The sequence below is a fragment of the Lynx canadensis genome, chromosome D1 (assembly GCF_007474595.2).
Source record: "Lynx canadensis isolate LIC74 chromosome D1, mLynCan4.pri.v2, whole genome shotgun sequence".
In the NCBI taxonomy this organism is placed as follows: domain Eukaryota; kingdom Metazoa; phylum Chordata; class Mammalia; order Carnivora; family Felidae; genus Lynx; species Lynx canadensis.
This window is the reverse complement of record NC_044312.2, coordinates 74616609-74642997: the sequence shown is the minus strand read 5'-3', so window position 1 is coordinate 74642997 and position 26389 is coordinate 74616609. Positions and strand designations below refer to the sequence as shown.

General features: G+C 37.4%; 1 protein-coding gene across 1 annotated transcript in view; it reads left to right on the top strand.

The window, feature by feature from the left end:
- The window catches only part of TSG101 (tumor susceptibility 101), a 38477-nt gene that overhangs the window by 2852 nt on the left and 9236 nt on the right, over nucleotides 1-26389 (top strand). Inside the window, exons 2-7 of the mRNA XM_030333135.2 lie at nucleotides 1529-1613; nucleotides 3614-3679; nucleotides 6301-6464; nucleotides 12740-12866; nucleotides 17265-17331; nucleotides 22422-22513. Of these exons, the coding sequence (XP_030188995.1) occupies nucleotides 1529-1613; nucleotides 3614-3679; nucleotides 6301-6464; nucleotides 12740-12866; nucleotides 17265-17331; nucleotides 22422-22513 (601 nt within the window). The remainder of the gene's footprint in view (nucleotides 1-1528; nucleotides 1614-3613; nucleotides 3680-6300; nucleotides 6465-12739; nucleotides 12867-17264; nucleotides 17332-22421; nucleotides 22514-26389) is intronic.

Sequence of the window (26389 nt, the reverse complement as noted above, 5' to 3'; positions counted from 1 at the left end):
TGAGTTGATTATCATTGAAGCTGGGTGTACGATATAGGGCGCTCATTGTACTATTCTGCCTACGTTTGGATATGTTTGAAATGTTCCATAATAAAAAAGTTCTAAAAAGAGAGAATAGGAAAAGAGCAACCACAGACAGCAAATTTAGGGAGCTCTTTGCAAGAGTTGCTATACAGGGGAACCGTGAGAAGTGTGGTTGTAGCTGCTGAGGAAGGGGGCTGGACAGGAGCGTGTTTGTGCAAATAAGATGGTAGAAATAAGAACAGGTTTGTGTGCTAATAGGACTGATCCCATAGCATGGGACAAGTGGTACTTCAGGACGAAAGAAGGCAAGAAATGCTGAAGCGTTTCCTTTCAGTAGACCTTCTGGATTGATTCCCTAATTTTTCTTGTGTTTTCTCCCTTATTGTCTGACTACACTATGTCTTTTTGCACTAATCTCTGTGAGATTTCTTTGACCATATATTCTAATCCTCCTACTGCTTTCTTTCCCAACTGTCACATTTTTTGTGTCCAAGAGTCTTTTCTTCTCCGAGTGTTCTTATTTCATGAATGAAGGTATTAAAGCTAAGTCTTTTTGAAGTTTTCTTCTGCTCCTTGCATTTTTTTCTGTTACTTCTTAATTCCTTCTTTTCTGTTTGTTTTGGTCTCTGACCTGTTTCTTGGAGTCTTTCTTTTTGGAGTAACTGATTGCATGCATGCATTTATTTATTTACTTACTTTCTAACGTGTATTTATTATTGAGAGACAGAGAGCATGAGGATGGGAGGGACAGAGAGAGGGGGAGACACAGAATCTGAAGCATGCTCCAGGCTCTGAGCTGTCAGCACAGAGCCCAACGTGGGGCTCAAACTCACAAACCAGGAGATCATGATCTGAAGCGAAGTCAGACACTTAACCGACTGAGCCATGTAGGTTCCCGCTGATTGCTTCTTTTTAAGCGAGAAGTACTAAAAGCTGATTGAAAGCTTTGTGTGCAAGGATAGAGCTTGCTAGTTGGTGAGATTCGATAATTGTAATAAGATGGAGGTCGCCATCTCCTGTTCTCCTAATCCGTCAAGAATGTGTAAACCAGGTTCTTGTTTTCCTGGAGTGGAGTAGTACGAGGTGAGGGTATGAAAATACAGTACAATAAATGAAAACTTTCAAAATAATTGGTATTGACAATAAATGATGGAGTTTGGAGGAAAGGGAGAGATCATTATGGGCTAAAAGGACATTGGGGAAAGGATTCATTAAGAAGGGGGAGAGAGGTGAAAGCTAGGTTTGAAAAAGGTTAAGATTTGATTTGGTGGAGGGTATTTCCAGTTGGAAAGAAGAGCTAAAATGGAGGTGAGTAAAGGGTTTGAATAGGTTGCTGGAGAGAAAGCTATCAAGGTTCTTTCAGGCTTTAATTAATGTTAATGATTAGTGAGAACCATTATACTTTTAAGAAGAGTGCTATTAAGAAAATAGAATTTTGAAAATTAGGCAGTAAAATAATGTGCACTGGTTTTAAACTAAATTCCTGTGTGATTTTGCTTTTCAGTACAAATACAGAGACCTAACTGTACGTGAAACTGTCAATGTTATTACTTTATACAAAGATCTCAAACCTGTGTTGGATTCATATGGTGAGTTTATATAATAAAAATATCAATTGCTGTCCTTTGAGTTTACTCTTTTCTTTAATAATTGTAGGTTTCCCATTTTCCTCTAAGTTTGTTGGTGTTTCCTTTGTAGGACTGAACCTCCACCTAAACAAGTGTTGGACAAGAAATGACACGATCTAGTAATAACTTATTTGTTTAGCTATTTTAAGTTTTTAAAAAATACTCTAACAGAACTATGCAAATTTAGACCTAGAGGAGATCTTAAAAATAGTTTAGTTTATCATCTACCCAAATTTTATCCACAGTTATGAAGACTGTTTCTTGTGGGGATGGGAGGGATCAGTTTGAACAATCATAAACTAAACAAAATTAAATGGGTTTCTTTGCAGCAAGATTTCTGAGAGCCTATACTCACCAACAGAGAAGAGAAGAGAGTCAACTATACAGTATACCCTAAAGCTGATTAGCTATGGACCTTTTTTTTTTCCTCCCCAGAGCATCTCTTTATATTCCTAGGAACACATTTTGTAAAACAATATTCTGGAATACCTCTTTCGTTTTATAGATGAGGAAAACAGTTTTTTAAATATGATCCTTAATTCTGTAGAGTAGATAGATGACAACGTGTGTCCACTTTCTACTGAGATGAAATAAAATTGCAAGTTAAGTAAGAAATAACAATACCTAGAGTTTTTTTTTTTTTTTCCTTAAAAGGCCTTTTTTTCTTCACCAATCTTAATGTCATCTCTCCAACTCTGTGTCCTTATAAACCCCAAAAATGCCAGGGCCAAGGGAATACCCATGCTGCCTCCTGTCCATTATGAGGCTCTTGGCACCGAGGGCTAAGAGCTGAATTTTGTAGGTGAAACTGTCATTCTAAACTCCACTCACTCCAAGGGCTTTGAAAACATTAGGAGTCTGGTGACAAGAGGTGAGGGTTAACAGAGAGGCAGTCAGTCCTGAATTTTCTGAATAGCAAAGACATGAACAGGAATTCCTCTCCCAAACCGAGGGCATGATTCTCCTTCCTGTCCACATACTGTACTGTTGTACTTAGATCGGGGAAAAGCCTCATATTACCAAAATTAGAGTTAATTTAAAAATGGCTTCCATAAGGGAAAAAAGTGACTGTGGCCAGAACTTTAAGTGTTTGCTTTTTACCGGATGCTAAAGAGTAAATATGCTTACCTAAACTGACAGAGACCCCAACATCACTGAGTAAATTTTATATAGGTTTGTATGGCTGGACCAAGTCTAAACCATTATTATCACCATGCTTTTAAAGTAGTTAAAGCCCTAAATTTAAATAAGGTGGTTTTTAGAAATGTACAAAATCAAGATAAATTATAGCACAGATTGTAATTGTCAATAGTAAGTAAAAGAACTGAGGTCAGCCTTACAGTTCTGTGTCTTTGTACTGCACATTACAGCTTCTCCCCTGTGTGATACGGTGTTAATTCCAAATCATTATGACAGTAGCAGTCCATGTAAAAATATAAATTACGTGCCTTAATTATAATCAATTACAGATAGAAAAACTTACATGATAGGAGAAATGTTTGTATCAAAAGATGACTATATTTGAGAACTTTTTTTAATACTGTGTTTTGATACTACATTCAGATTGAGAATGACATTGAGTAGGCATAAACATCTGAGCAATCTAAAACTGAATGATATTAGATTAACATTTAGTATGGTGTCAATTGATAGTGTTTTTTAAGTAACTTCATAATCATATTAGTTGGGAACCCAGAGCTTATGTTTACCAGGACTGTATTACTCACATTCATTTTTCCAAGTAATTCGAAGGATCTTTTCTTTACTCATTTAAAAACTGATCCCATTGAGTGACTCAACAAGGGATATTTTGTTGTTGGACAAAATGGATGATTAATGGACATTAACAAGTTTGCTCCTTTCAAGGGTAATCATGAGTTTTAACCAGTGTTTCTGAAAGAATAATTTATATGGGAGTGTCTGTGAAGATGCTCATGATTAAATCATTCTTTTCCTTTCAGTTTTTAATGATGGCAGTTCCAGGGAACTAATGAACCTCACTGGAACAATTCCTGTGCCTTATAAAGGTAAGCATCTTAAGTAATTTATGTTTCCAGTATAGATGCATTGCAATTCACCTAGTAGGTTGCCAAAGAGTTGCAAGTAAATTAAACCTACTTTCTATGACTCTCATGATGATACAGATTTTTTTTTTTAATTTTTTTAACGTTTATATATTGAGAGACAGAGACAGAGCATGATCAGGGGAGAGGCAGAGAGAGGGGGAGACACAGAATCTGAAGCAGGCTCCAGGCTCTGAGCAGTCCGCACAGAGCCTGACACGGGGCTCGAACTCACGAACCGTGAGATCATGACCTGAGCCGAAGTCAGACGCTTAACTGACTGAGCCACCCAGGCGCCCTGAAGATACAGATATTTTTAACTTTTTTTCTAATTGAACTTCATTTGGCAGCAGCACCTAATACTTTCACCTTTTCCCCCCGACTTCTTTATAAAGATATGTCAACAAATAAATGCCTCGGTGCACTGGAAGATTTTGATGTTTCATTGAATCAGAGAATCTTATAACTAGGAAGGATTTTTTTAAACAAAGATTTTATTCTTAAGTAACCTCTACGCCCAATGTAGGGGCTTGAATTCACAACCCCTGAGATGAAGAATCACGTGCTTTACCAACCAAGCCAGCCAGGTGCCCCTAGAAAGGGATTTTAGATGCCTTGTAGTTCAGCCTGCCATCCCATCCAGGCTTTTCCAACAGTGGGAAGCTGTATAGTATAGTGGCTAAGGTAGAGGCTTTAAAGTCAGGGCAGAGTAAGGTTTCACTTCTGTCTCTGTAATCCTGTCAGTTTTGTGATGTGATAGTGGACATCGTAACAATTGGATAATAGAACTAACTCAAAAAAACGAATTCATTGTGATAATGTGAAGGACTTAGCACAGAGCCTGGTATGTAATAAATAGATATCAAAAGTAGCTATTATTTATGGCTATAATGTTGGTGATAATGCTGATGATGGATAATTAAGTCTCTCTTAGCCAGTCTCTGCTGGAATACTTACAGTGATAAGGGAGCATTCAGTTTCATAAACGATTGTTCTGTTTTGGACAGTTCTGTGTCTTAATTATTCCTCGTGACTAAGACCTGTGTCTCTGTAATATATCCATTGATTTTATATAGTACCTGTTGTGCATGAGGCATAGGGGATGGGGCTGTGGATACAAAGGTGAATAAAGGATGTGTCTTCTCTGGAAGAACTTACACAGGTAGGAGAAACAGAGGGAATAGTTATTTACAGTGTCCTGTAACTGCTGTATAATGATAAAATGTAAAGGTGCAGTGAGATTACAGAGGAGAATAAGACCATGTGGGAAGATCATGGAGGAAATAAAATTTGAATTTGGTATAAAAGGATGAGTCAACCATTTATATCAGAATGGATGTTCCAGACAGAGAGAAAAAACACTTGAGCATTGGCATTGAATAAAGCAGCTATGATGAATTTAGGAAGGACTGAGTAAAATTCAAAATTATTGACTTTGCCCTCAGGAAGTAAACTTGGGTGGGAGAAATAGTTTATGGTGGGGAGAGGGAGGCAGGAAACTATGGCATAATTAAAGATTATATATATATATATATTTCATGTATATATGAATACATATTATATGAATATGAATGTATAATATATAAATATATATTTGAACATGTATGAAAAATATATAATCTAAACTACCTTTTCTCTTCCCTTACTATCGTTCATATGGCATAGTTCCTAAGCCTAAGTAATTCTGTAAAATTCTTTATTGTCACAAAGCAGAGAATTCTGGGTAACTGAAATAAACTTATGTTTTATGTTAGGATGTATTCTATTGGAGTTTTTTTTTTTTTTCCATTGTAGATGTAGTTTTGAGTAAAAAATAAATCCATAGTCCCACAGCTGTCTGATTTAAGTGCAATTTATATGTATATATTCATGTGAAGTGAAACTGCTTCCAAAGGGGAAAAATGCATCTGAATTATGTTAGGTGATTCAAATGATTATTTGGGACATTGGGCTTTGAGCTTAGTAAGAAAAGGAGATAGCTTATGTTCAGTATGTTAACTGTTGTTCCTTTGAAACACTGTTCAGTTTGACTACACTGAGTCTAATTCCTGAACTGAGAGAGATTCTGTTACCTAAAGCAAGAAACAGGGATGACATTGATTCTGAGTAACTGTCGCTGAAGATACCATAGGGACCGGTCAAGCTGTGGCCACCGATCAACATCTGTTTGGCAGTTTGTTTGGGTCTTACAGTCTGGCTTTTGGCAAGGGAGTTTCAAGTGTAGCTTCTTATGTCACTTTCTGATAGGACACCATAATCCGTAGTCTTCCTTTTATATCCCTTCCCAGTAAACCTTATGAACTGAAATGACAAGACTAAAGTTGCAAGGTTATCCATAACTTGCAAAGAATGTTTTTATAGCAGCAAGCAGACAGTGGCAGAGTAGTGATCAGTTAGCTCCTTAATCCTGCTGATGTATTTTACAAACTGAAAATTTGAGAAACACCTTAAACAAAACTTTGAAACATAAAATATTTATTGTGATTTTCCTTCTAAGTGTTGCTTAGTTGTAGCTCTCTCTTGCTTACCTGCTAAGCCATTATTAAAAAATAATAGAGTAATTGAAGTTTCTCTTTCTCTCTCAGGTAATATATATAATATTCCAATATGCCTGTGGCTGCTGGACACATACCCATATAATCCCCCTATCTGTTTTGTTAAACCTACTAGTTCAATGACTATTAAAACAGGAAAGCATGTTGATGCAAACGGGAAGATATATCTTCCTTATCTACATGAATGGAAACACGTAAGTATTAACAGTCTTCTGTGAATTTATTGCATTTTATCTATTTTGCTCCCTAGAATCTATTTTCTGTTAACACTCAAAGAGGATTCCCAAGAGGAGAGAGAAGTTCACATGAGATACCAATCACTGAGCTGGATGATTGGAAAAGGTTCTCCAAAAGCAATATATTTGTGTAGAGCTTGGTACTTTACAGAATATACATAGTCACTATTTTATTTGCTTGAGCTGAACCTTTAAGAATAGATGGGATTCACATAATTGGAAATGCATTTTAACAAGTAGTGTAGGTGGCATATATTTGTGAAACTGTTCAAATCTCATTACTCAGAGCATTCCTATCAAGTAGGAATAGTAGTACGAAACTTCTGTTTCTGTCTCTGCTGGTATAGCTCTGGCAGACCAATGTTACCATCAAAGACAACTAGAAAAGTCAGAGTACAGACATCTGTGGAAGGCTTTGGAGAACTGTTGTGGCAATCAGGATTTGAGGGGCCAAGATCCTATAGAGAAGGGAACTGCAAAGAGATGAACCAACCTTCTGCCAACTTACCCTATGGGTGTTTACTGATTCTTGATAGAGGGTGAGAGAGACTAAGAATCTGGGTTGGGGGCGCTTAGCTCAGAGGGAAAGAAGCCTACAGAGTTTCTAGCAGTTTCACAGGGTTCAAAAGACGACAGTCTGCTAACATAGCTAGTACTTTAGGAGCCAAGATAATAGGAGAAGAGGAAGCTACAAAGAAGCAAACCAGATAAGCTGAGTTGCCCCCTCAAGCGATAAGCTGAATTCCAAGCTTCAAAGGCAGGTTAAAAAGCTAAGCAGAAGCCTCTGAAAAACCTAGCCAAGTTTTCTGCAGTCCCAGGTTGAAGAGACACTAGGAGTTTGGAACCTTATCAAGGAGGAGGGGGGCACCTGGGTGGCTCAGTCACTTAAGCGTCCTACCCTTGGTATCGGTTCAGGTCATGATCTCACGGTTCCTAAGATGGAGCCCTGTGTTGGGCTCTGCACTGACAGCGTGGAGCCTGCTTGGGATTCTCTCTCTGTCCCTCTCTGCCCCTCCCCTGCTTGTGCATGCATGCTCTCACTCTCTCTCTCAAAATAAATAAAAACTTTTTTTAAAAAGGAGGAGGGGTGTAAGTAAACATCCTAGGCTCCTAGATGATGCCACTGGAGGAACACACTCCAAGAGCCTTGAATCAGCTCAGTCTTGATTATATTAAGGTGATTCTCATAGTATCTGCCTGCCATAAGGTAAACCCTTCCTAGAGAAAGATAGTGTATAGAGCCTCTGTAATTTTTCAGTGTCCAGCATACAATTTAAAATTATCAAGCACGTCAAGAAAGAGGACAAAGAGGGGGAAAGAGACAAAGAGACAGTAGAAACTGGACACCACAACCCCCAGGTATTCCAGTTACCAGACACAGACTCGAAAATGATTGTGATTAATATGTTCAAGGTGGAGAATTATGTTAAAAAGGAACCAAGTGGAAATCTTAGACGTGGAAAAGAGAATAATACAAATTAAGAACTCAACACACAGATTTAGTAGCAGATTGGATTCAGCAGAATAGAGAAGTAATGAACTGATAAATGAATACTTTATATTTTTTAATGCTGATGACTTATGAATAAACCTTACAAAAGATTTACAAGTCCATTATGGAAAAAAATTTTAATTTTATTGAAAGACCTTAAAGAAAGAAGACTTAAAGGAGAGAGAACCTTATTCATGGTTCTTTACACTTTGGTCTTTGTCCTAATAGTTTTTGTTTCTTTGTATATTTGTTTGTTACTTTTGTAAACTTGATAAGCTGAATCTAAAATTTATATTGAGATGCAAAAGATTGAGCATAGCTAAGGCACTCTCCAAGAAGAATAAGGTAGAAGGGACTTGCCTTCCAGATGTCAAAATGTATTATAAAACTAGTAATTAAGACAGGAGGTAAGACAAACTTTTCAGTAATGGAGCTGGGGCAGTTGGATTCCTATTCATAGAATACACAAAAATTTTAGGTAGATTGTGAAAAGCAAAAGGAAAAAAACAGTATAGAAGATTACCTTCATGATCTTGCAGTAAGTTTTTTTTTTCCTAAGTTTATTTTATTTATTTTGAGAGAGGGAGAGGGAGGAAGAGAATCCATGCTCAGCGTTGGAGCCTGACGCAGGGCTTCATCCCACAACCATGAGATCATGACCTGAGCCAAAATCAAGAGTCAGTTGCTTAATTTACTGAGCCACGCGTATACCCCTGTTTTTGTTTTTGTTTATAACAAGACGCAAAGCATTTACTAATGCTTTGGAAAGAAAAGAATAATAAGTTTTACCTTAAACTTATACAAATTGAGAACTTCTATTAAAGACACATTGAAAAGTATGAAAAAACTAACCACAAACTGGAAGAATATATCTGTAATACTTAATACCCTCAGAATAATGTAGAATAATACCATCCAGAATGTAAAAATAACTTGGGAATCATGAAAGAATCCAGTAGAAAAATAGGTAAAACTCTTTTTTTTTTTTTTAAAGACTTAATATTTTTTTAAGTTTATTTATTTTGAGAGAGAGAGAGAGTGGGGGAGAGGGAGAGAGAATCCTAAGCAGGCTCGGAGCTGTCAGCTCAGAGCCAGATGTTGGGCTCAATCCCACGAACTGTGAGACCATGACCTGAGCCAAAATCTAGAGTCGGAAGTTTAACCAACTGAGCCACCCAGGGACCCTTAAATAAAACTGTTGAACAAGTACTTCACAAAAGAGAAATCCTCATTTCCAGTAAACGTGGAAAGATGTTTAACCCTGCTAGTAGTGAGGGAAATATGTAAATTAAAATCACAATGAGATAACACTACATATCCATCAAATTTGTACTACCAATTGACAGTGCTAAAAGTTAGGGTATGGAGAAAGAGAATACCTCAGTGCCACCAGTGGGAGGTAAAACCAGTTTGGCATTATCTAGTAAAGTTATGGGCACACACCCTATGACCTAGCAGTTCCACACGTAGGTATATGCCTCAGCACTTTGACATCATAGGTTGGTTAATTCTTTATTGTGGAAGGGCTATCCTGTCCGTTGTAAAATGCAGGATCTCTGGCCTTTACCCACAAGATGCCGATAGCATAATGCCCAGTCGTGATGACCAAAATGTCTCTTGGCATTTCTGAAGATCCCCCAGGAGGCAAATCTATCACCCCCAGTTGAGAACCGCTGCACAAGAGTAACCCTGTTGTACATACGTACTAAGAAATACAGCAAGAATCGCTATAGCCTACATTCCCGAAGATTGGATGCAACTTTGCTGACCATTAAGAACAGGAAAAGGAATAAGGAAGTTGTAGTATTTTTACTACTGTATACACCAATGAAAACGAGTTAAATATAGCTATACTCTTTAAGAGGAATGTATCTTACAAACATGACTAAACAAAAGCAACAAATCTCAATAGATACACAGCTTTTGGTTAAATTCGTATGAAGTTCAAAAACAGGCCAGTTTAAACTTTAGGAAATCATTCATAAGGTAGTACATTTAAAGTAAAACAAAAGGAATGATTATCCACTAAATCAGAGAAGTGGTTTACCTCTTGAGTAGATAGAGGGGATGCAGTCTGGAGCTCCTAAATTACTGTCAGTCTTCTATTTCTTAACATAGATAATGGTTCCCAGGCATTTTCTTTATGATTACTCTTTAAAGTTACATATGTCATACATTCTGTATGTATGACAGATTTCACAAATCTCACAGAAAAGGCACAACGATGGCTAACTTTATGGTATTCGGGGCTATACCATGAAGTATCCTGATTGTTAGCTAAGGACTTTGTCCTTCAGTAGACAGTTGGGAGTCATTTTTTAGACTTGAACAAGAGTAGTGTATTAGAAGCAATGAATATTAGGTATAATGTCTGATGAAGTGTACCAGATGAATACATTGATTTGCTCTCTAATAGTCACTAACTGCTTTAAAATGTAAATCCCAAACTGCTAAGAGGCTTAATACTGTAGAAGTTTCTTGCCCACGTTATAGTCCACTGGGAGTGTTCCTCATGGCAAGCAGCTTTCCTCTACTTGGTGCCAGGGACAGAGGCTCTTCCCAGTTTGTGGTACCACCATCTTCCAGGATGTAGGAGTCCCCTGCATTAAGGAAGACAAGCATTGAGAGAGTGGTAAAGGAACAACTCCCTTCTTATCCACCTTGGCTTAGAAGTTGTCACTTCTGCTTATGGTCCATTGATAAAACCCACTTGCAAGAAGGGCTGGAGTATATGGTCCCTGCCCAAACAGTTGATTCTCAGCAACAGCTCTCTATTATGGAAGAAGGAGCTTGAACTTTCATAGAAAACTCCCAGTGCTAAGTAAAACTGGAGGCCGCTTGGGAGGCTGCTGCAATAATCTAGCATGACAGAACATAAAGTGGGGCTGCTGTCATTCAGCTTGGTCTTCCTATTGAAATTGCTTATTGATCCTAATCCTGAATATGTATCCTGTACTACTTAGAATGTAAAATCTGACCTTTTCATTGCTTGCTGGAAAAACAAGTAAAAGGGGGTTTCAAGAAGAGAGGCATTTTACATGCAGGATTTTCAGTGGGAAAGCAATTTTTTAAAGGTGTGGTCTATTTCAGTTGGTCCTTAGGCTGCAGTATTCCTACTTTTTTCATATCCTGTATCATTCTGAATTAGTCATTCTGAAATAGTTTGAACTCATGACCTATTGCTTTGCATTATGCCATGAAGCTGATATTAATAATTTTTCTTCCTTCAAAGAATTTTGTATGAGATTAATGGTATGATAAAGAATTAAAATAAAACTAGGTCTGGCAAAACTGGTCATGAAAATACATGAACGAAGTACTGATTCATACTACAACTGGATGAACTTTGAAAATCTTACACTAAGCGAAAGATGTCAGATATAAACGGTCACATACTGTGTGATTGCATTTATATGAAATGTGCGGAATAGGCAAATCCATTGACAGAAAATAGATTAATGGTTGCCAAGGGCTGTGGGTGGGGGTTTGGGGGGGGGGATGGGAAGTGACTACTAATGGGTACGGGTTTCTTTTGGGGGTGATGAAAATCTTCTGGAATTAGATAGTGGTAATGGAAAAAAACACTGAACTATGTGTACTTTAGAAGGTAAATTTTATGGTATGCAAATTATATCTCAATTTTTAAAACGTATGAAGTTATGATTTAGGCTGGGAGTTTTGTTGAGCCAAATAATTAACAGGAGAAAAAAAGTGTCCTCTGTAGCCACGCTGCCTCAGCCAGGTACGATCCTAGCCCATGCCCCTCCGTGCTACACATACTGCACATGCTTACCCCCAGTCTCAGCTTTTACATTCACAGACAAAAGGTATGGGAATAGTGGGAGTTGGCAAGTTTTCACAAGAAGCTTTCTGTAGTGTTATTGTCATTGTCTGTAAGTTAGGGGAAAATCAAACGCAAGAGATGAGTTTGGTGCTTTGGAAAGTTAAAAATTGTTAGTGAACACTTCTATTAGGAGAAGAGAAGGTGTGAAGATGACGATTAGCTGATCGAGACGATTAAGTAATCCTTCCGAACCTGATGAACTAGTGAATGAAGTATATGAGATGAGATGTATGCAAAATATAACAAGGGGTGAAAATGGAACCATCAAATAAGCTGCCCTGAACAACTTTGCCTAGCATAGTTTATCTTCTAGTAGTGGTCGATAGATACTTGAGAGAAAAATTTAGCAACCTTTTGGAAAAACAAGCATTTTTGGAAGGAAAGATTCTGTAACAATTTGTATCTTTTGTACAGTGATCTAGTGATTTTAAGGCAGAGCATACCTATAATTTTAGAGTTCATAATACTGTCTAATGAAAATTAGTCTCGGAACATGTTTCCAAGGTAGCATTGTTATCTTTTAAAGGCCTTAAATATTATTTGTGACTAGTGTTTACATTCATCCTGAATTGGTACCAGAAAACTTAATTTGTCCATAGGAAATATAATAAGTTTTAGTTAGCTGTACAGAGTCAAATGAACAGTACTGTCTGAATTTTGCATTATACTGCTTTGGCTAGTGTCATTTTTATATACATGAAGGAACAGCTTTGCTACACATAAGTGATAAGTGAAAATCACCTAGCTTTATTAAGTTAATTCAGTAGAATTTTCATGTTTGGGGTCCTACAAAAAAAGTTACCAAGCTCAGTTGAAAACAAGTAAGAAATGGCCATTCTTCTCCTTTTTGCCAAAAAGTAAGTCTGTAGCTGACTTAAATTTGTTTTCTGTTTTTAGCCACAGTCAGACTTGTTGGGGCTTATTCAGGTCATGATTGTGGTGTTTGGAGATGAACCTCCAGTCTTCTCTCGTCCTACTATTTCGGCATCCTATCCATCATACCAGGCAACAGGGCCACCAAATAGTAAGTAGAATTAAGATTTGATTTTTAAATTTGTAAAAACAAAACAGAAAACCTTGTAAAAAAATTTTTTTTAATGACTTCACTTTTTAGCTTACCCATTTAGTGGATTTTTTGGAGGTATTCTGAGGCCGCACATCTGCATGTACAGATTGCCACCAAAGACTGGCATTTGGGCTTTCGTTTGTGGGTAGAAATCTAACTATGGGTGTGCTGGATTCCAGAATGGAGGAGAAAGAATGCTGGAATAGAGCTAGAATTGTTAATTATGCATGCCATGGAATAGCCTTATAGGATCAGTTTGGAAACAGATATAAGTTCCAAGGTAGTCTGACCTTTCCTCTGCGACTGTAGAATCAGTGTTGTAGATAAGAATCGATTACAGAATTAACTAAATGATTCACATTCTGCTATTCTGGCTATTACCCAACTGGACAGCTAGCTCTCAGCCTTCTTCTCTTGAGTACAGCCAATTCTTGATTTTACCTGGTGTGGAGAAAGTGGGAGCATGAAGTTAGTACTCTCCCCTAATTAGCGGACTATATCTCTATTATATCTTTTTTTTAAAGTAATTCTTATTAATACTTTCAAATCACCCTAGAATAATTGAGAGTTGGTTGTACTTACTTGTTTTGACTTTTAGTATTGATTTCATTGTGTTTTGAGCTGTGATTTTTTTTTTTTTTTTAACAAATTTTAAGGTTATAATTAAGCAAACTTGTTAGATTGTGTGAACTTTCATTCTTCTCATACTGGGAATTATCCTCTTTTTAGTCCATTCTGTCTTGAGGACCATCTTAATGCACTAGCCTAATGGGATTCTAACAGAAAGAATTTCTGAACCCATTTTCTTTTCCTTCCTTGCCTTTGCAGATTAAGTTTGGTTTTAGATATTAGTAGTTCTTTTACTAAAGTTGTAGTGTGATTCTTTTGTGCCAGAAATTTGTTTTCATCTTAATAAATTCAGTTGACTCTAGTACCTGAGATTAGACACTCTTGCTCATTTAAGTTTCAAATAGCAAATACTTCATAGTTTGTCATTCATGTATATTTGCTCAAATAACATAGCTAGTGACCACTTAAGATAACCTTTTCAGAAGTTTAGGTAGTGTTCTAATTTCCTAAATTTCTTCCAGTTTTATTTATATTGACATTGGAAATGCAGCATTCCAGAAAGAGACCACACTAAAGAGATTATTATTGCAGTTCAGTTTTGCACTCACTGTATCACATTAAAAATCTAGAGCTGATGTAAATAAATTACTAGAAGAGACCAATTTATTGTCCATTGATTCCAGTTTTAATACTTTCTTTACATTTAAACAATATCAATTATTAGCTATGACTGTAAAGAGATGAAGGTCTAAATTCCCCCACACACACCAAAGAATAACCCAGAAATTTGGATATATACTTAAATATTATCTTCTAGTTCAGAAATTGTATACTTCTGTTATTATTACTGAGAACATTTTTGATCTCCTGTTTTAGGATGACTTTGAGCTAGGTATGAGTCACATTAAAACATGTTATGGCCAAAACTCGTTTTTTGGACAACTAACAGTGATAGTCAACATTTACGGAGTTGTTAACTATAACTGTATACTCTTTACAGCTAAGCACTTTGTATTCATTCTTCTTTAATCCCTCTAATAACTCCGTACATTATGTGTATTTGTATTCCATTTTATTCTGGCTGCGAATTTACTTTACCTCATTATCTTCTTCCGTGACACTCTTGGATTCAAATAACATTTGTTGTTTCTAAGAATCAAAATTTGAAGGAATTAGTAGCTTTTCAGAACCTTAGAAAAGGAAAATTGCTTATGATTATGCGGAATTGCTTTTCAACGTTTATTTATTTTTGGGACAGAGAGAGACAGAGCATGAACGGGGGAGGGGCAGAGAGAGAGGGAGACACAGAATCGGAAACAGGCTCCAGGCTCCGAGCCATCAGCCCAGAGCCCGACGCGGGGCTCGAACTCACGGACCGCGAGATCGTGACCTGGCTGAAGTCGGACGCTCAACCGACTGCGCCACCCAGGCGCCCCGCGGAATTGCTTTTAACCATGAGGTGATGGTTTATGTGTACAAGAGAAACTAGCATGGGGGGTCAGTAATTGACTATGTGTGTTGCTGACACTTAATAGAAGCCTCATGTTTTCATGTTCTTAAAGATCAGCTGTGCTCAGGGTGCCTGGGTGGCTGAATCAGTTAAGTGTCTGACTCTTGATTTTGGCTCAGGTCACGGTCTCACAGTTCGTGAGTTTGAACCCCACATCAGGCTCTGTGCTGACAGTTCAGAGCCTGCTTGGGATCTCTCTCTCCTCTTTCCTTTCTCCCTCCCCGACTCTCATGTGTATGCATGCACACGTGCTCTCTCTTTCTCTCTTTCTCAAAATAGGTAAATAAACTTAAAAAAACAAAACAAGGGGCGCCTGGGTGGCTCAGTCAGTTAAGCGGCCGACTTCAGCTCAGGTCATGATCTTGCGGTCCGTGAGTTCGAGCCCCGCGTCGGGCTCTGTGCTGACAGCTCAGAGCCTGGAGCCTGTTTCAGATTCTGTGTCTCCCTCTCTCTGACCCTCCCCCGTTCATGCTCTGTCTCTCTCTGTCTCAAAAATAAATAAACGTTAAAAACAAAATTTAAAACAAAACAAAACTGTGTTTTTGCCCAGGAAGAAAAAATGTCTTATGGAATCCAGCAACTGAGACATTTTGCGAGGTATATTTCCCTTTCTGAAATAGCATTGAACATCACCATCCTAGCTTCATTATACTTAAGAAGAAACTTGCCTGTGATATCTATAGTTCATTCTAACAGGAAGACTATGAACACTGATACTTGTAGGTATATACTCAGCAACTCTGGTAAAGATTTCTAAGGCCCTTGGTCAGAGTCCAGCATACTTCTCCCAGCCACTTAACATTCTGTGCTTAAAAAGTTCATTTCTTGTGGCACCTGGGTGGTTCAGTTGGACACACACACATACACATATATGGCGCTCTATACTTCTCCTGTCATAGTACTTATCACTCTATTATTCTTGCTTTTCTCTCCCACTAGACCATAAGCAACTTGAAGCCAGGAATTCTTTGTTTTTCATCAAATTCCTGGTGCTGGTCACATAGAGGGCACTAGAATATTTATGATTGGATTAAGAGCTAATTCACCATTGTATTCAGTGTGAAAAATTTCACTGAGGATAAATTGATTCTCAGACAAGTCATTTCCAATTAAGGCCGAAACTAATTTTTTCTTCACCTATGTTGATTAGGCTCCTGGCACCACTAACTAGTTCTAGGTCTTTAGTGTTCTCTTTAAAAGCATGTAAATCAGGGGCGCCTGGGTGGCTCAGTTGGTTGAGCATCCAGCTTCGGCTCAGGTCATGATCTCACAGTTCGTGAGTTCAAGCCCTGCGTTGGGCTCTGTGCCGACAGTTCAGAGCCTGGAGCCTGCTTCCGATTCTGTTGTCTCCCTCTCTCTCTGCCCCTTCCCCACTCGCGCTCTGTATCTCTCTGTGTCTCAAAAATAAATTAAAAAAAAAAAAAAAAACATTAAAAAATATATAAATCAGGGCACCTGGGTGGCTCAGTCGGTTGAGCATCCAACTCTTGGTTTTGGCTCAGGTCATGATCTCACAGTTCCTGGTTGAGCTCCAAGTCTGGCTTTGCACTGACAGCACAGAGCTTGGGATTCTTTCTCTCCCTCTCTCTCTCTCTGCCCTTCCCCTGCTCATGTGCTCGCTCTCGTTCATGCTCTCTGTCAAAAATGAATAAGTAAACTTTATATATATACACCATTCCTTAAACTTGCTAGATTTGAACTTTCCCCTAGTATTTCCAAGCTTTTGTTTTGTTTTTAACCAGTCTAGCTGAATATAAATTTTTAAGTTTCATAAAGGACTTCTTGTAGTTAATTTGAACTGTTTGAAAGTTCTCAATCAAACCAACAAAACCAGCTGTGCAAATTGGTCAACATAGTCTTACAAGAAATATGAAAATATTTCTTAGATATAATAAAAAGGTCACTTTATAAGAAGCTGACCTTGGACCACATGAGGGCAGAAATACCTTCCTCTAAATTCCAGTTGAACCAGCTACTGTCTCAGGAGAGTGTCGACAGCTGAGCAGGTTGACCTGTTTGTCAGTTATTCCTTGTTGGGATTGTCATGTGTAAGGTCATAACTCATATTTAATGCTTTGAGAATTATGTGGTTTGAAGATACTTACTGCTTGCAGTAAGGAACTAATATGGATGGAGTGTTTTGTTTTGGTGCTGAGATTTGGATTCTTTACCTGTGTGAAATTTTGCAGTGGTTTGACAGTGATGTATGTCTTATTTGATAGCCTATGTATCCAGGACTATGCAAATTATTTTAAAATGTCAAAAATTATTTTTAGCTTCCTATATACCAGGCATGCCAAGTGGAATCTCTGCATATCCATCTGGATATCCTCCCAACCCCAGGTAATGAAAAATTAATCTTCTGAATAATTATATTAGAAATTCTGTTAGTTCTAGAATCAAAATAATGGGTGCTAGCATAGGGCATCAAAGTAGACTTAGTTTCAGTTTAATGGAAGGTAAAATGGTTTATTGGTGAAATGTTATGGTATGTATATAGGTCAGGATTTTTTTCAATTCTAGATAAGTGCAGCTCCAATCTGTTTACATAGAAGGAAGGCGTGGGATAATGATAATGATCTTGATTGGCTTTGGACCTTGAAATCCTTGCTTGCTACTTCCCTTTTAAGAACTTTATATATTTAGTGTAGATAGCTGAAAGGTTAATGGAATACTAATTCTAATGAATTCAACTAAGGAGAAAAATACCTTAATACCCTATTAAAAAAAAAAAAACCTTCCCTTTTTTGTAAATTACAGGGAATGAATTAATGGTTTACATGATGGGGTCAGTCTTGTCCCCAGGCATTTATTTATTTAATTCATAGACTACATGTACTACCAACCTTTATTTTCCATTTGATGATAACATAACTCAGGTCAGTTAAATTAATACATCAGTCTTATGAGTAAGACACACTAGAAAATCAATGAGAAATAATTATTAACCCATGGTTCACATGTGTACTTGTTTCAGTGGTAATCTAGGAATACATTCCAAAGGTGGTCTTTGGGCTGACTTAAAATGCAAGACTGGCATATACTGGTGCCCAGATGAGATTTCTAGCCACTTTATTAACAAGAAATTTTTAACCCTGCTTAACTCTTTAGCTTCATATAACCCTCACAGATAAATGTAGCGAGCTTTCCTGGCTACATATATATGATGTATGTACATATAAAATATACAGGATTTTATAAGTGAAATTTAGCAGTCTCATTTATTTCTGGGTCTTTCTTAATTTCAGAGACTTGCTTTATAAGATAGTAAGCATTCTGTTACATTAGAGATGTAAACAGAGACTAGATGAACATCTGTCAGGGGCAATAACGATTCCTATGATTGTTGGGGCGCCTGGGTGGCGCAGTCGGTTAAGCGTCCGACTTCAGCCAGGTCACGATCTCGCGGTCCGCGAGTTCGAGCCCCGCGTCGGGCTCTGGGCTGATGGCTCGGAGCCTGGAGCTTGTTTCCGATTCTGTGTCTCCCTCTCTCTCTGCCCCTCCCCCGTTCATGCTCTGTCTCTCTCTGTCCCAAAAAAAAATAAACGTTGAAAAAAAAAAATTAAAAAAAAAAAAAAAATAACGATTCCTATGATTGTGATATATAAACAGGCTATAAGTTTTAGATTTCTTGAGGCCTTTAATTTTCTGATTTACTTCTAGAAATTAGATCTTCTTGTCTGAAGCCTTGAAATTACAAGGCTTTACAATTAATAGTTGCTAATAAGAAAGAACTTTGGACCTGAGGAAATGGTTGTTGGAAGTATAGTAAGAAAGTGGGCTTCTGAACAATAAAGCCATTTCAAAGAAACTCATAGATAAAAATGAAGGTGGAAAATATTACAAAACTGTAAATCTTAATCAGGTAACTATAAAAGTGTCTTTTGTGAGGTTATTTGTAAGAAGTCCTTTTTTAAGTTTTTTTTTTTTTTTTTAATGTTTGTTTATTTTTGAGAGAGGAAGAGAGAATCTCAAGCAGGCTCTGTGCTGCCCCAGCACAGAGCCCAATGCAGGGCTCTAGGTCAGCAACTGTGAGATCATGACCTGAGCTGAAATCAAAAGCTAAATCTTAACCAACTGTGCCACCCAGACACCCAAGAAGTTCCTTTTTGAGACAGCTATTTTTTAGAAATTTGATGGGTTTTTTCCTTTGAAATGTAACTTTTAATCTCAAAATATAAATAATATGCTAATGAGTCATTAAAGGTAACTATATTCAAATTGCCATCTGTTTCTTTCTGTATATAAAAGGTTTTGGCCGAAGAACTTCAGAACCTCTTTCTCTTCTCCCTTTGTCCTAAAGGAGAATTAATAAATCAGTGACTCAAGAAGAATCTTTATCTTAAAACAGTGAATATGAGTCTTTATTCTTGCTATAGAAAGTTGGACTAGATGATCTCTAAGTTCTCTTCCAAAGCTTAAGATCCTTTGAAAGTTTAATTTAGCACCTGCAGCATGTATACAAGGCACCTAAAAGGTATGTCAAGAATAGTTGTTCCAGTTTGGGTATGTGTACTAGCAAGCATGTAATAAGATATTAGGAACCAGTTCCTGGTATCAGAAAAGACAGAAAATGGTAAGTGCTGCGATAAATAGAACTTCACATCTGTTTCAGAAGTGGGAGCTCAGCAATAGCTTCATAAATGAGAGAACTGATTCATGAGGATGACCTTACAGGAGATTCAGGGGCGCCTGGGTGGCTCAGTTGGTTACATATCCAACTCCTGTTTTCATCTCAGGTCACGATCTCATAGTTCATGAGATCAAGCCACACGTCAGGCTTTGCACAGACAGCACAGAGCCTACTTGGGATTCTCTTTCTCTGCCCTCCGCCTGCTCTCAAAATAAATAAACATTAAAAAAAAAAAAAAAGGAAATTTGGTATTTCCGAATACCAAAGCAAAGAGCAGCAAAAAGTTACAACATTTTACAACTTAGGGGATAGTTACCAATTCTCAAGTCCAACCCACTCATTTTATGTAAGCAAAAGTGTGATAGCTCCCCCAAATCCCAGGAAAGAATAGGGAAACACTGTATGTAGTGTGGCTGGAGAATATAGGGTTATGAGTAAAGGAATTAAAGAGAATAAACGTACAACCTTCATAGATATTACAGATCTCCCGAAACCTTCCCTGATCTCTGATAGTGATTTTCCATTCTACATCTCTTGAATTTTTACTTAGCATTTGTTGTTTCCTTGATCCAATCAGGACTGAGGAAGAAATGGATTCATATCTTAGCACCTACACAAGCACTTAGAAACAGTGCCTTAAATATAATAAAAAGTAAAATTTGAAGGAGTATGTCAAGAAAAAGGAACATTAGAGTGTTGGAAAATTCTTTTTAAATACTTAGTTTAAAAAAGGCTCTTTAAAAGTTTGGAAAAGATTTGCTGCCTAAGGCAACTAGTTTAATAATGCACAAAGATAGAAAATAGTACTATTCAACTAATTCTTTACTCAAGAAAAATTATTAACCCTGAACATAGAGAATAACCATGAAGAAAAAAAATGGAACAAACTAAGGGACAAAGGAATTCTTGGAAGCTAATACCTGTAGACCTAGAAAAGTTTTATACCAAGTTACTGAAAAATTCAGCAGTAATCACAGATTGTCTTTAAAAAGGTGCAAAATGGGAGTAACCCCGGAAGAAAACATATTTATCCCAGTTTTTTTTTTTTTTTCAACGTTTATTTATTTTTGGGACAGAGAGAGACAGAGCATGAATGGGGGAGGGGCAGAGAGAGAGGGAGACACAGAATCGGAAACAGGCTCCAGGCTCTGAGCCATCAGCCCAGAGCCAGACGCGGGGCTCGAACTCACGGACCGCGAGATCGTGACCTGGCTGAAATCGGACGCTTAACCGACTGCGCCACCCAGGCGCCCCTATCCCAGTTTTTTTTTAATGTTTATTCATTTATTTATTTTAAGAGAGAGACAGCACCCATGCATGTGAGCAGGGAGGTGGGGAGGAGAGAGAGAGAGAGAGAAAGAGAGAAAGACAAAGAATGAATCCCAAGCAGGCTCCATGCTGTCAGCACAGAGCCCGATGCCAGGCTCCACCTCACAAATGATGAGATCACGACCCGAGCTGAAATCAAGAGTCACTTAACTGACTGAGCCACCCACCCAGGCACTGCTATCCCAGTTTTCAAAACTGTAGATTAAGAAATGTAAGATTGGCACCATTTCCTTGCACCATGGTAGCAGGGCTACTAAAGACTAGAAATAAAAGTACCATTCAGTAGCCTTTGGCATGTATCTGCTAAGAACATAAATGCTTCATTTTTTTCTTCTTTGATTTTGTTTTTTATACTGATAGATGGTATTGTGATTACACTGAATCTTGAACACACTGTACAAAATGTTTTTCTTGGGGACAAGTTACAAAGTGTGAGCTGGTAGAATCTTTGAGCCACTACACTGAAAGGGGATTACTGACTCCAAACTCAGAGCTCTTGCTCCTGAACTGGCTGTTTTTAATCAGTAATTTTAATGGACTTGTAAAAGGCATATTGATCAGAATTGCAAATGCCATAGATCTGGTGACTAATCACAATTAACAGGTAGCTAGTAGTCATCTTGTTTTACTTTTCTTCTCCATCGTAAGTGAAACACTAGCAAACTAGTGAACATTCAGAGGAGAGTGATTAGACCTAAAAATCATGTCCTGTGAAGAATGGTTGAAGGAATTTAAAAGATCACCCAAAGAAGAGAAGACAAGACAGAGGGGGAAATGTTGGAAGTCTCCTGCTATTCAAGTGGTTTTCCAGAATGCAAATTTAGGACCATTAGTTGGAAGTGACATCAAAATGGTATTTAGTGTTGAGTAGAGAAGTATGACCATTTGTCAGATGATCATTTGTTAATGACATTTATAAAACAGTGTTGGATAAAAGATTGGAGGAGAATACTTCTAAGGAAAGTTCCTTCTCTGATACGAATACATGAGTGACACAAACTATCCATAGAGTGAGAAGAAAATTTTTAAAACTTTAAAGAGAATTTTCAGATCAGATATTCACAAAGCTTATCAATGAACCACAGGCAAAAAAAAAAAAAAAAAAAAAAAAAAAAAAAAAAAAAAAAAAAAAAAAATATATATATATATATATATATATATATATATATATATGTTGTTTGCAGTTCTGATACCATTGAACTGCCCTTAGAAATACTCTAGTTGCTTTCTGCTCCTGTGAAGATGACCCTCAAATAACCAGGGCCAAGCAAGAGTATTTTAACCATTTACTTAGGAGTAAATCCAGTGTCGTTAATGGAATTTCTATACCACTTTGCTTGAGAAGACACTCGTAACTCTAAAAGTCATTAACTGATAAAACATCTCAAACTTAACTTCCTGAATGGGATTCTTAAAGATACTCTAGTATCTTTGTCATATTAACATTTAATGTTTTTTGCTCTCTTTTTAGTGGCTACCCAGGCTGTCCTTACCCACCTGGTGGTCAGTATCCTGCCACAGCGAGTTCTCAGTATCCTTCCCAGCCTCCAGTGGCCACTGTTGGTAAGTACTCTTCAAAACTGAATTTCTCCCATAAGGAAAGTCAGAGTCTCCTGTTGTGAAAAGTGCGTTTCACTTTTCCATGTGAAATATTATACTCTTCCTTGTTGCAGGAAAAACTCTTAATGGTCAATGTCCTATAATCCAGAACTTGAAGTAGGTGGTTGATCTATCATTATATAAATGAGCCTTCGATAGAGGCATAAAAATAAATCTGATTGACTCTTTTCACTCTTTGCTGTGGGTCACATATTTTCTTTCATGAACTTTGTGTGTGTTGAACTATTAACAGATACGGTACTTAGATTTCCCTAGCCTGGATATATGTGAAAACAGATGAGCATCTTTTGGAGAAGAAAGTCAGTGGACTAATTGGCTCCTTTATGAAGTTTATCAGAGCATGTACTATCGGCCATACTTGCTTTGTGCCAGGGTCTCTAGGTTTACTTCATATCAGTGATGTCCTTTTATCAGAGAGTGGTTACAGTTGTCTCAACTGTGATTTACCTAAGTGTTTTGAAACTTTGAGGAGACAAAATAACAAAATGAGGTGCTTCTGGCCTAGGACTTGACCCTGAAGAGAATCTGTTCTTTGGACACTTTGGATCTGTTGTTAAGATTCTCATCCTTGAAAGTAATCATGTAATAATTCACACCTTGAGAAAGAGTTCTTTGAATCCATCTATGAAGGGGTAGATGTGCCTTTAGGATGTATGTCGTTAACCTTTCCATTCAAATGGAAATCCATGTCCACTTTCCAAATGGAAAGTTTTACGTTATGTATATGACATAATGTCTCTATTTTAAAAGATGCTGACAAAAAGAACAAGCCTCACATCTTTACGTACAACTCCTTTTGGTATTTCCAACACAAAGAACTACATAAATCTTAAGTATTAGGAACTTTTTTCCCTTGACACACATGATGTGTACTTTGTTTTCCATAGTTTCTTTTTGAGACTGGACAAGTTTATCTTGTCATTCGTCCTATATCCCACTTGGATACCTTTACTCCTATTCCTAACAGAACATTAAGCTACTTTGCAAGGGCTCGTTTCAGAATGTTTTGGTAGAGTTGTTAACTGATCGTAATAATGGCCAATATAAGCTTTGGCCATCCTAGTGCTGGAGAGTCAGTTACGTGTGATTTCTGACCAGCCCGGTTAGCTTCAGTGTCCCCCTCCCCTGTGATATGATTGCATGTGTTAGATCTCACAGCCATGTTTCAAATTCCCCAGCAGGCTAGCTTAGAGTTTTTCTCCTTTAAAATCTTATCAGTTAGTAGCATAAAGCCATTGGGTATATCCTAACTTACTGGTCGCACTTCGCAGCATTTCCTTTACATTGTTCCATTGCCATAGGACTTCAGTTTCTATTTCACAGAGGGGTATGTTAGGGCCCAAATCAGATTTAACTTTGGACTATTTTTAAAGCAGAACATGCAAATACTGTTAATAGTTTTAGCTGTAGCTATTCAGTGTATGCTAACCAAACTTTATTTTTATAATGGATTTTACATTTACAAAACAAAACGAATTTCCACAAAACCTCAAAGCCATAGTTCCCGAGGACTCTTTCCGTTGTCTAGACTCTGTTGAAAAGTTACTTAACGTCACACTGAATTTGTTACATACTTTGGTAGTCAGTAGGTAATGAAGGAAGAAACCTGTTTACATATCAAAAAAGATAAAAAAAATCTAAATGGTAATACGTATTGATACTTACCACAAAGATTTTATTTTTATTTTATTTATTACTGGCAGAGTTAAGATTGGACTCTGTCCATGATACTGATACATGATATAAGATACATGTATATAAGATAGATATTATACAAGATCCTGTATATAGGACATATCCAAGTGGGATATAGGACAAATGACCCATACAAGATCCCTAAAAAATGATGGGTAGGAGCACTAGGTGAGGCATTAGGTGGTGTCTTCCCCCCTACCCCACGCCAGCCCCCCCCCCCAGCCACTCTGTCCCTGTCCAATGCACTGAGGCTTAAAAGTTTGGCACTCCCTCAATCCTAGTCTCAGCAGTGTGAAAAGTTCTCTTTGGAGTTTGATTTATTTCAGCAGGCTATGTAGATGATTATAGTTGATTTACAATTCTGAATACTAGACTTTAGACCCTTTAACATACATATAGTATCATTTTTAGTTTATTATAGTTTAATAATAGCAACATTGGAGAATGCTTATCTCCACCGTTATTTTTTGTTTCTTGTCATCTTTTGGGAAAATGATAGCTGGAGCTATTATTAAACAAGATGCTTAGGAAAATATGTTAAGTATTCAATTGATGATACTCATCACATTCACCCTGATGCCTTTAATATATGAATACCCTTATTATGTGAAATAATTTTGGACAAACTATTATACGTTAGCAAGGTCCAAAGTAGCACACCTACGCAGTCTTATGTAATTCGTGTAATTTTGTCTAAAATAACTAAAAGTATGTCCTTAATTATTGGGTTATCATATGCTATGTGTGACACAACAGGAGGCAATCTGGCCTCCATTCTTTACTAGAAAATTATGAATGGTACCCCTAAAGTTAAAGCCAATACCTATTCTAGAATTTCTTTTGGAAATCTTCCTTAATGCTGTATTATCTCAGCATCAGAATTTAATCATATCCTTTTAAGATTTTGTTCCTAAACTCAATCATAAACAAGGATCAGAAACATTTAGTTTGGTAGGGTACTGTTAAAAGACATTTCAGAAACTGGTTTTGTGTTTGTTAAGTCTTGTTTTAAAATGTTAGGAGCAGAGGGGCACCTGGGTGGTTCAGTCAGTTAAGCGTCCTACTCTTGGTTTCGCTCAGGTCATTATCTCATGGTTGGTGAATTCTAGCCCCACATCAGGCTTTGTGCTGATAGCACGAAGCCTGCTTGGGATTCTCTTGCTCCCTCTCTCTGCCCCTTCCCTGCTCATTCATTCATTCTCTCGCTCTCTCTCTCTCAAAATAAACATTAAGACTACATATATTTTTTAATATTAGCAGAAAATCGTGTAAATGCTGCAGCAGAATTATTTCTACATTTTTCCATTTGTTGTTGGTCCATATTTAATAAAGAGAAAAAAAACTTAAGGAAAATAAGCTTCCTATTGAGTAACATTCCTTTGAGGATTGAGACTAGTAAACATGACAAGGTTTTCTTGACTGTCTTGTCTAATACTGGTCTTCCCTCTCTTGTCATCCTGGATTCATGAGTTTAGCATACAAAAATTGACCTTCCCGAATATGGCACCCCGCTCAATGTGGGCATACTGGTTCACGCTTGTGTGTGGCTTTGGGCACCTCTCCTCCACAGTCTTTCACAGACTGCCTTTGGGAAGACCTGCCTTGTCTTCAGGGTAAAGTAGCATTTTCTTCCCTTGTGGGCAGTCAGTGAGGGCTTGCCAAGGGGCTTGCTGTGCTAAATGTTTAAAATCTTTTCTGCTGCAGAAATCCAAAATAATAATAAATTTTGAAAGCTTTAAAAAAAAGGCCTTTATCTAAATTGATACTGGATTTTAACTTTTTTTTTTTTTTTTTTTTTTTTTTGGTGTATGAAGGGTAGGAGTAGCTGATTGCTGATTCATTTGGCTTCCTGGGGTTCCATAGGATACTTCTAACATTGTAGGTTTTTAAATTGTTCTCTTTCACAAAATAATCTTAAGGAATGACTTTGATTCTGACCCATCTTTTTTAAGGATGGAATTTTACTGTCCTTCAAATTAACTGGCCTTTGTGCTCACGCCTGCTAGTAACGCCTCTCGGTTTTTATGATCATCGAATGATTGGGTAGCACTGTGTCCTTTTGTAGTAGCTACCGCTTTGGTGTTCTACTTTAATGAGGTTCATACCTACTTTCCTCTACTTTTG